General features: G+C 32.4%; 1 protein-coding gene across 1 annotated transcript; it reads right to left on the bottom strand.

Annotated features, from left to right (window-relative positions):
• Nucleotides 1–4,189: 4,189 nt before the first annotated feature.
• Nucleotides 4,190–7,404, bottom strand: LOC133678141 (uncharacterized). Its single transcript, XM_062100353.1, has 4 exons — nucleotides 6,652–7,404; nucleotides 6,188–6,268; nucleotides 4,630–4,769; nucleotides 4,190–4,536 (listed from the first exon to the last, which is right to left on the bottom strand). Exons 1-4 carry the CDS (start codon nucleotides 6,967–6,969, stop codon nucleotides 4,287–4,289), a joined length of 789 nt encoding a protein of 262 aa, XP_061956337.1. The 5' UTR covers nucleotides 6,970–7,404; the 3' UTR covers nucleotides 4,190–4,286.
• Nucleotides 7,405–13,494: the final 6,090 nt, after the last annotated feature.

Here is a 13,494-nt window from a genome sequence, read left to right as displayed (position 1 = left end):
TATTGCAAGAGAAAAAAAAAAGAGCATGGAAATCGTAACCTTCAAAGACAAGTTTTGCATTCTACTAGTTTTGACATTTGGTCATTCTGACTTAAATATCTTGAGTTAAAGAAGTCTATTTGATGCAAACTAAATTTTTTTGGATTCCTAACTCAAAGACCTATCAACCTACCATATTTAAGTAGAAAAGGAGCTTATATAAGAGAGATATGATTTTTCTAAAACAACCCATAAATTCTGCTAGAATACATGTTTTGTAAATAAACAAGTTCAAATTACTTCTCAAGCATCGAAACTGACATGAAAATTATTTCCTCGTATGAAAATGGTCTTTACTTGGGCAACTTAACTTCACTAAGTTCAAAGTCAAAGCTTGAATATTTTATGCAAAATTATTTATCCTTCTTTATAAGAAAGTAGTTATTGTACTACTTAAAAATAAATTGTTTACTTCGGAAATGACTCCTATTTTTATAGGATACAAATGGACTAGTAGGAGTGTGGGGAATAGGGTTTTGTATCAGATAAAAAGAAAGAGAGAAAGAAAAATAAGGGTGGTGACCAGAAAGAAGAAAGAAACTCTCATCTTTTTTTCTACACCCGAAATTATATTTTTATCTTTTCTCTTCCTTAGTTTTTCGATAATCATGTGGTTATGTTATTTTTATTGGTTGAAAGGATACAGAAGCCTTCAAATTTAAAAAACTATGAGATTTATTTATCTTTTCTTTTGAATTTATATGATGAGTATGAATATTTTCTATGTTTATTTTCTATGAATGTATAGTTTGGTTGTTAAAGCGAACTCTAAGTTATTATTCTAACTAATCTATTGCTAAGTTTGCTATCAAAACTGGAGTTGTGATATTTAACTTGTGAAGTGACTAAGTTTAATAATCATGGCGGATCTATATTGTTAATCTTATGGAAAACATTCAATTAAATCGAACATGGACTGTAGATAGTTATGTTGTTTAGATTTTTCAACCTATCTAGTTCTTAAGGTTGCCATTAAATTAAATTGCTAGATTGATTAACTGACTAATATTAAGAAAAGATAAATATTCAGAATATAAAGAATATAAATTGACGTATCATTTCAATAATCAGTTTCGATTTCCATCGGTGAATGTTTATTTGACGCCAAGGTTTTTCTCTTAATAAGTTTCGGTTTATTTAATTACTTTATTTTGTTTTCCCTAGCATAGCTTAGGTAACCTCAAACCCCTCATAACTTTGAGTTATTTAGCATAAAGACCTAAACTAAATCTTTCTTGTGGAATCAACCCCTTACTTGCTCTTATTTGTTTAAGTTAAGGTAATTAATTTGTGTGATCGCGACACTTCAAGAGCTTGTTCTTCCCTAATTTAAGAAAAACACATTGTTTTATATAAAGCAAAGCAACGTTGTTTTTATCTCACAATTATAATTAGGTTTTTTGATTGAAATCGTGTCAAACTTCATCTATGTCCTTATATTTTAACGCCTATTGTTATTTAGTCCTTGGCCTCTGGATTTTTTTAATCTAGGTCAATTCAACCTTTCATTACTAAATTTCTTTCAACTTTGCCTTTAAATGAATTACAAGCATGCCCTATGTTTTCTCTATTGCTCTCACATTAGTTCTTGATTTCTCAATTCTTTATTTTTTAGTTGATTTGACTCCCAATTTCAACATTCATTGATTTTTCAATTTGGCTATTTATTTCAAACTCATCTTTGAACTTTAATTTTCTTTCCATTTTAACCAAATTAAACCAATTTAAACCTTTATCTTCTATATATTCTTTAATTCAAACCTCAATTAGTACCTAAAAAACCTCAAAACTCTATTCTACATGTGATACTCAATCATTGGTCCAATTTTCAACCCTGGCTATATTTTATTATTTTATTATTTTTAATTCTTTGTATTTTTTGTATTTTTCATTTCTTATGAATTTCAATATTCTTTTTTTGACACACAAAAATTGAATAAAAATGCAAAAAATAATAAAATGATTAACATTAACTAAAATTATTGAAAAGATATAGTTTTTAGATTTTTTCTAATTTTTCAAAAAATTAACAAAAAATAGTAGGTCAAAAACAAAATAATGAAAGTTGCCCCCTCTTTACTATGCTTGTAATACAAAGTCTTGTAAAAGGCTTTATATAGTAAACTTCATAAAGAAACATGATGTTTGAAACAAAAGGGATCTGAAACCTTTAAGTTCAACAGAGATCTAATACCATAAAAAATCATATAGCTGGAAGGAAAAGAATCTGACACCTTAAATTCCAAAAAATTGTCTCATTCTTTTGGGTGACCTATCCAACGTGGAAAAAAAATAAAAACGATCTCATTATACCGGGTGACCTACTCAATGTAAAAATATTAAAATTTGATCGTTAAGAGAAGTAACATACCTCAATGTATAGAAATGACTTACCTGGCTACAAGACTTCCTAGTGTTTCCTGAGTATAGGGTCAAAATTGTCATTGGTATTATGGCTTAAGGACTTCTTTGTTGATTTGGATTCATTAAAGCCTTTTTGGATTCCATCGAGGATCTTTTTTGTAATTTTTTTGCAAAAACATTATGCAACGCTTTGGGTTAGATGATATGAATGCATCTTTACCTGGTTTGAAATATTGGTCTCCTCTTTTCTTCACCATCTCTCTTGCTTGGTTTGCACTTAACTCTTTATATCAATCAATTTTTGTCTGTGTGATTAATATATTTGACTACTTCTTAGTTATGCAACCTTGACCTTGTGTTATAGGTATTGCTCTCTTGGTAGGCCATATGAGCTTTTCATGCATCAATATCATCTTCGCCAAAGTTAAACTCGATCAATGAACTTTTTTAAAAAAACTATTTTTCTTGTCTTGGGAACATACCACAAATTTGAAATGGTATTTTTTTAAAATCTAATTGTTGAAAAGAAATCATCAAGATGTAATTTTAAAAGTATTTTAATGCAAATTAGATTTTTGTGGTCGAGAATCCAAAATATATCATTCAATGATAGGATGCACTTTAATATATGGAGCAAATGCTTGTTAGGATTGCGAGAAAGAAAGTTACCTCAAAATCTGGCATTGAATGGCTCAAATACAATAAGGTCATAAAGGTAATTTTGGCTTTTAAAAGGAAAACATCTTGCTTATGCCATATTAAGCCTATCCTTTTATTGGTAAAGAATTGATGATTCAATGACATAAAATGACTTTCGGTATATATTCAGGTCACAATCTTTCTTTTTATGAAGGCTGACACTTTTCAACATAAACAAATTGTTTTTTTATCATAAAGGACTTCAAAGGCACATAATGTTAGCTATAACTACAAAAGAATGGATAATCGCAAGGCTTAAATGGTGAGCCAAGTAAAAAAATGTAGAAAATATCTTCTTTAAAAAACCATTAAGTGACTCAAATACACAATAGAATTTTATTTAAAATTATAATATATACACACACACATAATAATTATTTTATTTAAAACAATAAAAAAATTCAAAGTTTTATTGCTTAAAAACTCCAACCTTGATGGATAAATAACTAAGAACTTTATAAAAATATGAGCCAAATGAAAGAATGTAAAAAATATCTTTTATTAAGTGATCAAATATACAATAAAATTTTATTTAAAATTATAATATATATACACAAAATAATTATTTTATTTAGAACAATAAAAAAAATTTAAAATTTTACTCCTTCAAAACTCTATCCTTAATGGAAAAATAACTAAGAACTTTTATTAAGATATGAGTCTTAACCTATTTATAAATATAGGTATATCATTACCATCAAGTCACAACTTACAAAAAAATAGACAAGCTAAAAACTCTATCTCTACTTCTCTTCATTATTAATAAAAAAAAATAGTTTTATAAATCTTGCACACTAAGGGTTCTACCATCATGAATTCAAGTTTTTTTTTTTAATCAATTGATTCCGCTATATTTATTAAATGTGAAAAGAATGATAATTAAAGATCTAGAATTACATATTAAACTAAATTAATTTTTAAATAATGACAATTAAGTAACAACAAAAATCAGATTTTATAGATGTGACCATACAGTAAATGACGGTGTGAATATTTGGGCATTAAATCTTTTGGAATAATAATGCCTAACTATCAAGAGAACAGAGCAACGGTCAAGGTAACCAGACTCCATGATTCACATGCCAGGTGGTTAAACTAAAATCCTTTATGCTCAGCATCGATCATTGCAACTAAATATAAGTATATGAACTGGATTTTCTACCATCTTAGTAGTGGTAATTCTATCAAACTGGAAGCTGATCCGAGCCATGGTCTTTTGGGTTCATGGACATAATACAAAACCAATGAGGGAGGAAAAAATAGGTGGCTAAAAATACAAGAACTCCGAGATCAGCCTCTTCACCGACTGCTGGCCGACGAGGATTCACCATGTATATCTGGCTTCCGCACCATACACAATAGAGGCTCGCAATGATCAAGACAAGTTTCAATGACTTGTACGATTGTATTCTAGTTGACTTTGAAGGCTTCACCCTGCAAGTTAAAACATTTTGAGTAATACATGCATGTTAAGGGCAGAACAATTCTTACATTATAATCAACATGTAAGGCTCAACATATAAAGACCTGTTAAGATAAATAAAGCCACCAATTAAGCACGTGCACAAGAATCCAACAACAAAAACAGCGTCCGGATTGACAGGTGCTCGATTCTTCCACCAACCAGTGCTCAATATCCAAGTATACACTGATGAATGTCCATTTTCCTGTACATTTTGACAGCCAGATGTGGTCAACTCGTGGCACAAATGATTCTGAAAAAATAAATGAATGTGCGGCACCCAGAGGCATGATGAATACGAGAGGAAAACAAAAGCAAATTTCAAGAACAGATTGTTATTACTAGGCCTTCCACAAATGGAATAGCTACTAAAATACCATACATTATCTTTCTGTCATAAAGTTTCCCATATATGAAACTGAAGTTCTCCTAAGAAAACATGTAAAAAAAAATCTCTAAGTAGAGACTTGAAAGTAAAGAAGTCTAACCACAGCAGTCTTCAAAAATGAAGTCTTTCTCTTCCCAAACTTAAATTCAAAGTTTTTGTTTTCAGGAACTTTTTATTTAGTGCAAGCATCAACACTAAGTTTTAATGTTTCTGGAATTGAAATTTGTATGGAGCCATTTTAATGCATGGTGGCCACGGTATGGAACAGATCAGCGAGTTTATACTGTAGATTCACTTCCATTTTATTATCCAGGTTAGATAAAGAAGAAAGAAAATCATATTTAAGCCAGCTACAGAACTGCATCAAAGACTAGAATGATAACTGCTTTACAATAATGTCAACGAACCCAAATCATGCAGATGTAGGGTCTGTAGCCTACCCAAAGGTCAGGGCATTGCCATACACTAAAATCTTCAGGTCTAAGATGGAAACGCTATATTTATTTACAACATGCTTGGACAATCTAAAATGATACTCTTCCATCAACCTACAACAATGCAAGTAGTAGCAGTAGCATTTTGAAATGCTCTGGAAGTCATTTCCATCAGAAAATTGCTAATTTCACTAGGACACAAGCTACCTGTTGCTGCAAAGATGCACTTATATACCAATATAATATAGCATTCCAATTCATTTCTTTCAATTGTATTCACATGCTAGCTTTAGAAGACACAGATCATGGCAATCATAAAATGATGTTGGCTACTGCTGTTTAAATAAGGTGCAACTCATTTTACTCGTTGAGATGGCATGTTGTGTAACAAATAAGTGGTATAATCATTTAATTATTTCTTCCCCCCAGAAGTAAATACTCTTAACTTTCTTCTCTAATCAAACCTCCACTCACTTTCCTATCTCCTATTGAAGGAAACATTTACTATAAGCATACCAAAATTGGATTTTATTTCACAAATTAAATCTCTAAGCTGTGCTGAAATGTTTACCACAACCCTTGCTATGTCAAGTTACAACATTAATATATTTCCAGGATTTCAATAGACTTTCAATGGATCATTTGGCAGTATTTCACGCTATAAAGATCACACAAACGTTTCCAATGCATTAAACATACTCGAATCCATTGATCAAAATCTCAAAAATCACCACACCATCACACATGAAGCACAGGAATAATGCTAAGCAGAGAATCATAATATAAACCATTGGATGTTACCTCAAACAAGTGATCTAGGAAAAAGTGTGATAAACTTCCTGCGGACACCAACAAGAAGCATTGCCTCTTTGAAAGGGGCAGCTGCAAAAAAATAAAAATCACCAACAGATGACAAATCCAACTGCTAGTAACTTAATATAAAGCAACATCAATATTAGAAATAGATTGGTGAACCAAATGCAGTGATTCCTAATGACTACAACAATTTTCCAGACTCAATAGAAACCAAACAACAAAAAGAAATAAGCTTCAAGATTAATTTCCTTTTTTCCCCCTAAACAACACCACAGGTTAACCCCATCACACCACATTTTAATTGGTCAATTCAGATCATTAATCAGGACTCTTAAACCAAACCCAATTAAAACAACCTTAAACCAAAATAGCCCAAATGATCCAAATTCCTCAGCTCAACTACGGTAACCTTAACAAAAGCTCAAAAATACAACAGTCTATTGTCTTACCCCAGAAACTGAATCAAGCAGCTTCCTTTGAAGCAAAATTTTAGAGACCCAGGTGTACAAAACACACAAAGGAAGACCCAAAATCAAGATATAGTAAAAGGGGTCGTGGATATAGTCAGCTAGTGAAGAGCCTAAAAGCTGCAAGGAAGAACCCAGGATGGAGCCTAGCCACTCGGAGAAGGAGCCGATGTCTGGGCCAAAAAAGGCGTTGATGGTGTAAAAGAGGGTGTGGTGAGGGCTGAACCGGCCGCTGGTCAACGTGGTAAGGGCCAGACCCGAAGCCATGGTGTACATCAAGTGCGGTCCGGGGCCTGGCATTGTTGACGACTGAGCGCTGAGTTCGTACGCTATTGCCTATTGCTTGGTAGGACAGTTTGATGATCAGCATGGCTAGCTAGTGAGCTTTATTTTCTTCTTTTTTTTCCTTTTCTTTTTTTGGTTAGCAAGTTGTTAAAACTAACAACACATTAATGATGATTTGAATTAGGTAACTGATAAATATTTTTATCAATGTAAGATGCTGGTTCCAAACTCCGGCGACTGTTTTTTCCCAAATTAGTGTCCTTTCAAAACTTATTTATCTAGATTAGTTACTTTTAAACTTCATTTCTTTGTAAACTAAGGTAGTTTTTTACACAAACTATGTATATTAAAGTTTTGGGATATTTTAAAAAAATATATCTTGATTTTGATGAGTAATAGATTGTTGGTTCGCAGAATGCTACATATTAAATCAAGTTTTTTTTAATATGAAAATATATTCAAGCATTGCTAAGTTTTTTCTAATAAAAAAAATAACAAAAATCAACAAAAATTATATGGGGATTGATTTAATTTGATTTAGTTGATTTGATAGATCCAAAAGCTACTGGAACAACCATTAAAAACATAGTTTAACTAAGAAGAATTCAAGATGAAATCTTTTTTTTTTAATACTGAGATGGTAATATATTAAATTGACCGAATTAACTTGGATTAACCTATAAAATTAGCGACCTGAGTTATTAGATCATAATGACCTCATATAAAGTAAATCAAAATAAATTATGAAGTTCAATTCCCTATCATTACAATAATAAATGATGAAATTGAAAAAAAAATCAATTAAAAAAAAAAAAAAGAAGAAGACTTGAGTCAACCAGAGTTAACTTACTAAATTCATAATTTGGATGATAAGACCATGATAATACCATAAAAAATAAATTAAAACAAAGTATAAAACTTAATTTCAATCAACTCAATGTTAAAGGATAAAATTGAAAAAACAAATTAAAAAAGACATAAAAAATAACTTGAGTCAACCTATTAAACTCATGATCTGGGTTAATAGACCGAGATAACCTTACAGAAAGTAAATCGAAAACACAACTCAGGTCAACCCGAATTACCCTATCAAACTTGCAACTCATATCATAAAGCTAGAGTAACCTCATGTAAAGCAAATCAAAATAAATTATGAAACATAATTTTCAATCTAAAAAAAAAATACAATATAATAACCTAAGTCAACCTAAATTAATCTTCAAAACTCATGATTTAGATTATGAGATTGTGATAACCTAATAAAAAATAAATTAAAACGAATTATAAAGTCTAGTTAAAACCCCTAGTTGAAACCAAATTAGCTTTTGATAAAAAAGAATCATTAAGTTCATGCTAAGGCTAAAATGCAATAAAAAAAAATCAAGAAATAGATTTTAAAGGTTATCTTAATTTAAAATTCTTCAATTTTACTGGGTTTAAGAATAAGGAAAAAGTAGCTACTTGCTAATGGAAATGTTTTAAAGATGAGCTATATAAAGCTTTTAAATCTTTGTAACTTTAAAGAATACTGATTAATTTATATTATTTATAATTATTTACTCTTATTTACCCATCTCTTCTCTATTATTCTTACATAAATACTACATTTAGTATGCATAAGAACATCCATTGCATCTTAGATTATCATGAGTGAATTGCCATTATTTTATCAAAGGAAATCCTAAAAACATTTATAGTCAAGAATATTGCCCTTGTTTATTGAAATTTAAGCACAAACAAAAATCAACATGTAAAAGTTATAGAGGGCCAAGATGTGGTCACTGACCTCACCATAACGTGACAAGGAATCAATTATGGTCACTAAGTTTATTTAAAAGTTGATAAAAAGCCAATTATGGTCATTAAGTTTGCTCGAAATTTGCAAAAAATCAATTATGCTAACTAAGTTTTATACAACCAGTCACGCCCTCCATATTGTTTCCTTGTATCCCTCAAAGTCTTTATTATTAATGATATACTATATATAAGGATAATACTTTTTTATATATTGTTCATTGAAGGGTCACTTATTAGTTAGATGGTAAACACTTTTAAATAGGCCTTTCTGGTTTGGTAACCACTTAAAAAAATTATTTTTGTCATACATGAATATTGCAGTGATTAATTAAAAATTATTTATCATAAAAAAAATAGATATCTGACATCTTATTTTTTAAAAAAAAATCTTATTTAAAAAGTTATCACTTAGTATTATGGTCACTGAGAAATCTAACTGGTTAACAGAGATTCTATAATACAAAACTAGTTACGCAAAAGGAAAGATACTATTAACCCTTAAGCATTCTACCTGAAGTAAACTGCATTACTAGTTTTGTCTTAAATTGTTAAGAGTTTGTCTTTGTTTCATTTTTAAGGTTATTCTATAATATTCTTGACTCTGACGTCAATACATACCTATAAATATTTCTAACTCTAGCATTGATAAATATTGTGCAATTCACAAAATACGATATTTCTAATTCTAGTGCCATTGAATAAATCCATAAAATTTAAATTTAAATAAAAAGAAACAATTTTTTTATTTTTTTAGGGCTGGATCTAGCCCAGCTGTATAGACTGGGCTTGATCCAGCCAACCCGGGCTTGGTCACTGGTCAGCCCAGTGACCAAAGAGTCACTTCACGCGTGCACGCAGAAACCTGTGAATTATATGTTGGCTGGACAGTAAGTATTGAATTAAATTTGCATATATACAATACCCATGTAATTATAATTGCAAAGGAGAGGGAAATGAAGAGGTTACCTGTGCAGGGAGGCAAAGTCGAAGACGGTGGCTTGCTTTGGATCCCTCTGTTCCTCCTCCCTCCTCTGCTTCTTCTCGTCTTTCACTTTCTTGGGTCGCATGTTCTCTCTCTGAGTCTGTGCACAGTGGTGTTCCTCCTGTCTTGTTCTCTGGTTTCCTCTATCCCGTCTCTACTGAGAAGAGAAGGTTGTTACTGTTATAGCCGGTGCATGCTCATGGTCCACAGTGGTGGTTTCTGGATGTTGATGGAGCTGGAGGAGGCGCGCAGTGCTAGTCCTCAGAGAGGAAGCTTGCTGCTTGGGAGTAGGAGTGTAGGTTGCTGGTTTGTGCGCTGTTCATAGCGGGTGCAGTCTTGCAGAGAGTGGCTGGTGTAAGGAGAAGTTGTTGTTGCGAGGGGCTGTCACAGGTTGGTCAAAATGGTGGCAGTATTGATCGAAGGAAAAAGAAAGGGGAGTGAGGGCTGCTGGTTTTGGCAGCAACCAGTGGACGGTGATAGTGAGGATGGAGGGGTCTGCTCTGGTTGAGGAAGATGGCCTTTCTTTTTGTGTTTTGCTCAGTATGGGTTACGGGGATGAGCTGAGGGAGCCCCGCCTTCTAGGGTTCCAAGCCAAGGAAAAATGGTGAAGATGAGGGGAAGAGAACAGTGAAGGTGTGCCTCTTTTTTTTCTTACAGTGGAGAAAAGATGATGGAGGCGTGGTCAGTGGTTTTTTTCGTGGCAAAGAAGAGGTGGCTGGGGTCCGGATGATCATGGTGGTTCCAGGCCAGAAAGAAGGGAAAGAGGGACGGCAGGGAGACAGAGTTTCTTCTCTGTCCAGGTCCCTAGAGGCTGGGGAGCTGAAAGAAGAAGGAAACTAAAGAACCCAGGGGCCGGGAAGGGGAGCCACCTAATCTAGGGTTCAGTTCCCCTCCTTTGCGTTGTGTCCTCCTGATTATTATTTTTAATATTCGTCACCCAAGGGTTTCTTGTTTCTTGTAATGGCCCTCTCTTCTTTTGTATAAGAATCTCAATGTTAGTGAGAAATAAAATTTCAATTAAATTCATTCTTGTTTTTGAAATTTGAATTTAAATTAAATTTAAAATTAAATTCAAAAATAGATAATTATCATTATTTTAAAAATAAAAATAAAATAAAAAATATGTATTATACTTCCTAGTTTTCACGCAAGCTACTAAATCATATTTTTTATTAAAATAAATATTTGATATTTTAATTTTATATTTTAAACTATATAAAATTAAATAAAAGCTAATGAGATAAAATTTTGGTCACAACTATTTTAATCATTTTGTGAAATAACCTTCCATACCAAGTCTCTTTCTACAAATAACTTTTCCAAAACTTTCTTGTTTTAAGCTCATTTCACTCTCTTTTTTTCTTTTTCTTTTTTGGAGAGCTAGAAGATGATTTATTGCTTTCATCCTAACCTAGTATAAGTCTTCTAAATCTTCCAACATAAGTAATTGATAATATTCTACGTTATTTTATGTTACATTGTTATATGCTTTTCTCAATAACTGGACGACCTATTATATTAGCAACATGGCATCGTGTCCATAGATAAGCGTGAAAGGAGAGGTTCCCAAGGTCATTTTCCTTGAAGTTCTATATGTCTCTAGAATTTTGGATAAAGCTTGATGTGAGGTTTTAGGATTTTTTTTTTCCTACCATTTTTTATATATTGAGGTTTAATATCTTTTTTTTTAGTTTAATGTGGGTGTCCGGGTCAGCTTACGCGCACCTCGACTAATCCTATGGGCCTTGAAGTTAACGACTATATAAGCCTCTAGTGGCCATCATATGAGCAACCACATGACTCGAACCTGAGACCACAGAGGGAGCAAACCTCTTGGTCCCAAGCTCTTACCACTGGGCCACTACCTAGATGGTTATTGAGGTTTAATATCTTATTAGTAGTGGTAGTGTCATAACTTAATTTTTTGATTTTCAAAAAAATAAAAAATGAATGAATGAAAAATAATTTGAAAATTAAATCAAGACAACACAAATTGAAAGTTTGTGGATTAATAAGGATGAAATTATAAATTTGAAAGTTAATTTGCCTAAAATTTAAAAGAATTGATAAGTTTATAGACTTAATTAAACTTTGAATTAGTTTAATTAATGAAATCATGGGCTTATTTGAAGAAATATCAAAGTTTAAGGTCAATTTGGGTCAAAATTGCATGAAATTAAAGTCCAATGATCGAAGTGAATAGGGGTGATACTATAAGGGGGTTAATTGATTTTTTCAGGGGTAATTTTGAAAAAATTAAAAGTTGAGGAGTCAATTAAGGATTGAATTGATTAATTTGGAAACCAAGGACTGGTTTATGAATGGCGCTAAAATCCAGGGGTCCAATTGCAATTGATCCAAGGGAAAAATTTAAAAAACGATTGCTAAATGGCAGAACTTCAAAGGGGCAAATTGAAGATGTTCATTTTAGTAGAAAAAAACGATGTTGTTTTTAAACCAAATTGTTCATCCTCTTCGTCCTGATCGCAGGAGAGACCGACTTAACCAAAACTACACCAAATCTGATGCAAAATATGGATCTCATTTATCTTCTAACCAAACCTGCTAGTGGTCTCAGTTTCTCTCACCCACATGTTGCTCCTTTGATGCAAGGATGGTTCATCTCCAACAATCCTATAATGGCAGGACTGTTGGTGCCCTGTTTTCCTCAAACAAGAATGAACGAGCCATGTTTATCCTCATATTGTTATCCTGGAAGAGATCAGACGAGCCACCGGGGCATTCTATCACCCTATAAAAGCTAGAGAAAGGCCAGATGAAGAAAAACACAGAGGGCGAATGAAAATAAAGAGAGACCAAGATGAACAAAAAAAACAAAAACACAGAGAAGCCAGATAGACTTGTGGCCTTCCTCCAGCAAAGGGAATTTCAATTTTTCCCCTATAGTAGATCGCTAATCCAACCAAAAACAAAAAAAAAAAACATAAAAAAGTAGAGGGGAGACTAAAGGAATAGAAAGGAAGAGAAAACCAGATGGCAGAAAAATACACCAAAAGACAAAGGGACTAGAACAGAGACCAGAGAGAAAGAAGAAACATAAAAGAACGTAAGAAATGACAGAGGAGAGTCGTTCAGAAAGTTGCACAACCATTAGCCACCACCCACCACCATCGCGCTCAAGCTTTGTCTTCATCTCCCATAACGACCAAACCAGGTAAGTCTCATTTCCCTCCCCTTGAATTTTAATTACCTTTCTACTATGCATGCACGGTTACCCACTGACAATGGTCAGCTGGGTCACTAGCTTGGGCAGTGACCAAACTAGGCTGATTGGATCAAGCTCAACCCGTATGGCTGGGCTAGATCGAGCTCCAAAAAAAAAACCATTAAGACCTGGATAGGCTTGGGCCTCATGCCCAACAAGCTTAATTTTTTTAGGGCTAAGGGTGTGTATAGCGAAACACACTCTTATATCTTTTCTCTTTGATTTCACTCCTTTTTATTTTGATATCTAGTTAAATAGATCTCTTTAGATATCAAAAAATTCCAAACAAAAAATTATGGACCCTTTTGAATTTATTTGTGGGTCTCTGGTGCTTTTTTGTGACTTTACTGAGTATTTAGATTGCAAACTTATACTATAAAATGTGAATCTAATATGTAATACATATTTGTTTGTTCTTTTTTTCAAAAAAAATTATAAAAATGTTTTTTTGCTTCCAATTCAAATTTTACTAGTTTATTCACTAGCGCTTGAGTCAAGAATATTTTGGTTACGTAATATTTATCAACGTCGAAGT

This window comes from Populus nigra, chromosome 18 (genome assembly GCF_951802175.1).
Source record: "Populus nigra chromosome 18, ddPopNigr1.1, whole genome shotgun sequence".
Taxonomy (NCBI): Eukaryota; Viridiplantae; Streptophyta; class Magnoliopsida; order Malpighiales; family Salicaceae; genus Populus; species Populus nigra.
Note: the sequence above shows the minus strand (reverse complement) of the source record. Positions and strands in the feature narration are given on the sequence as shown.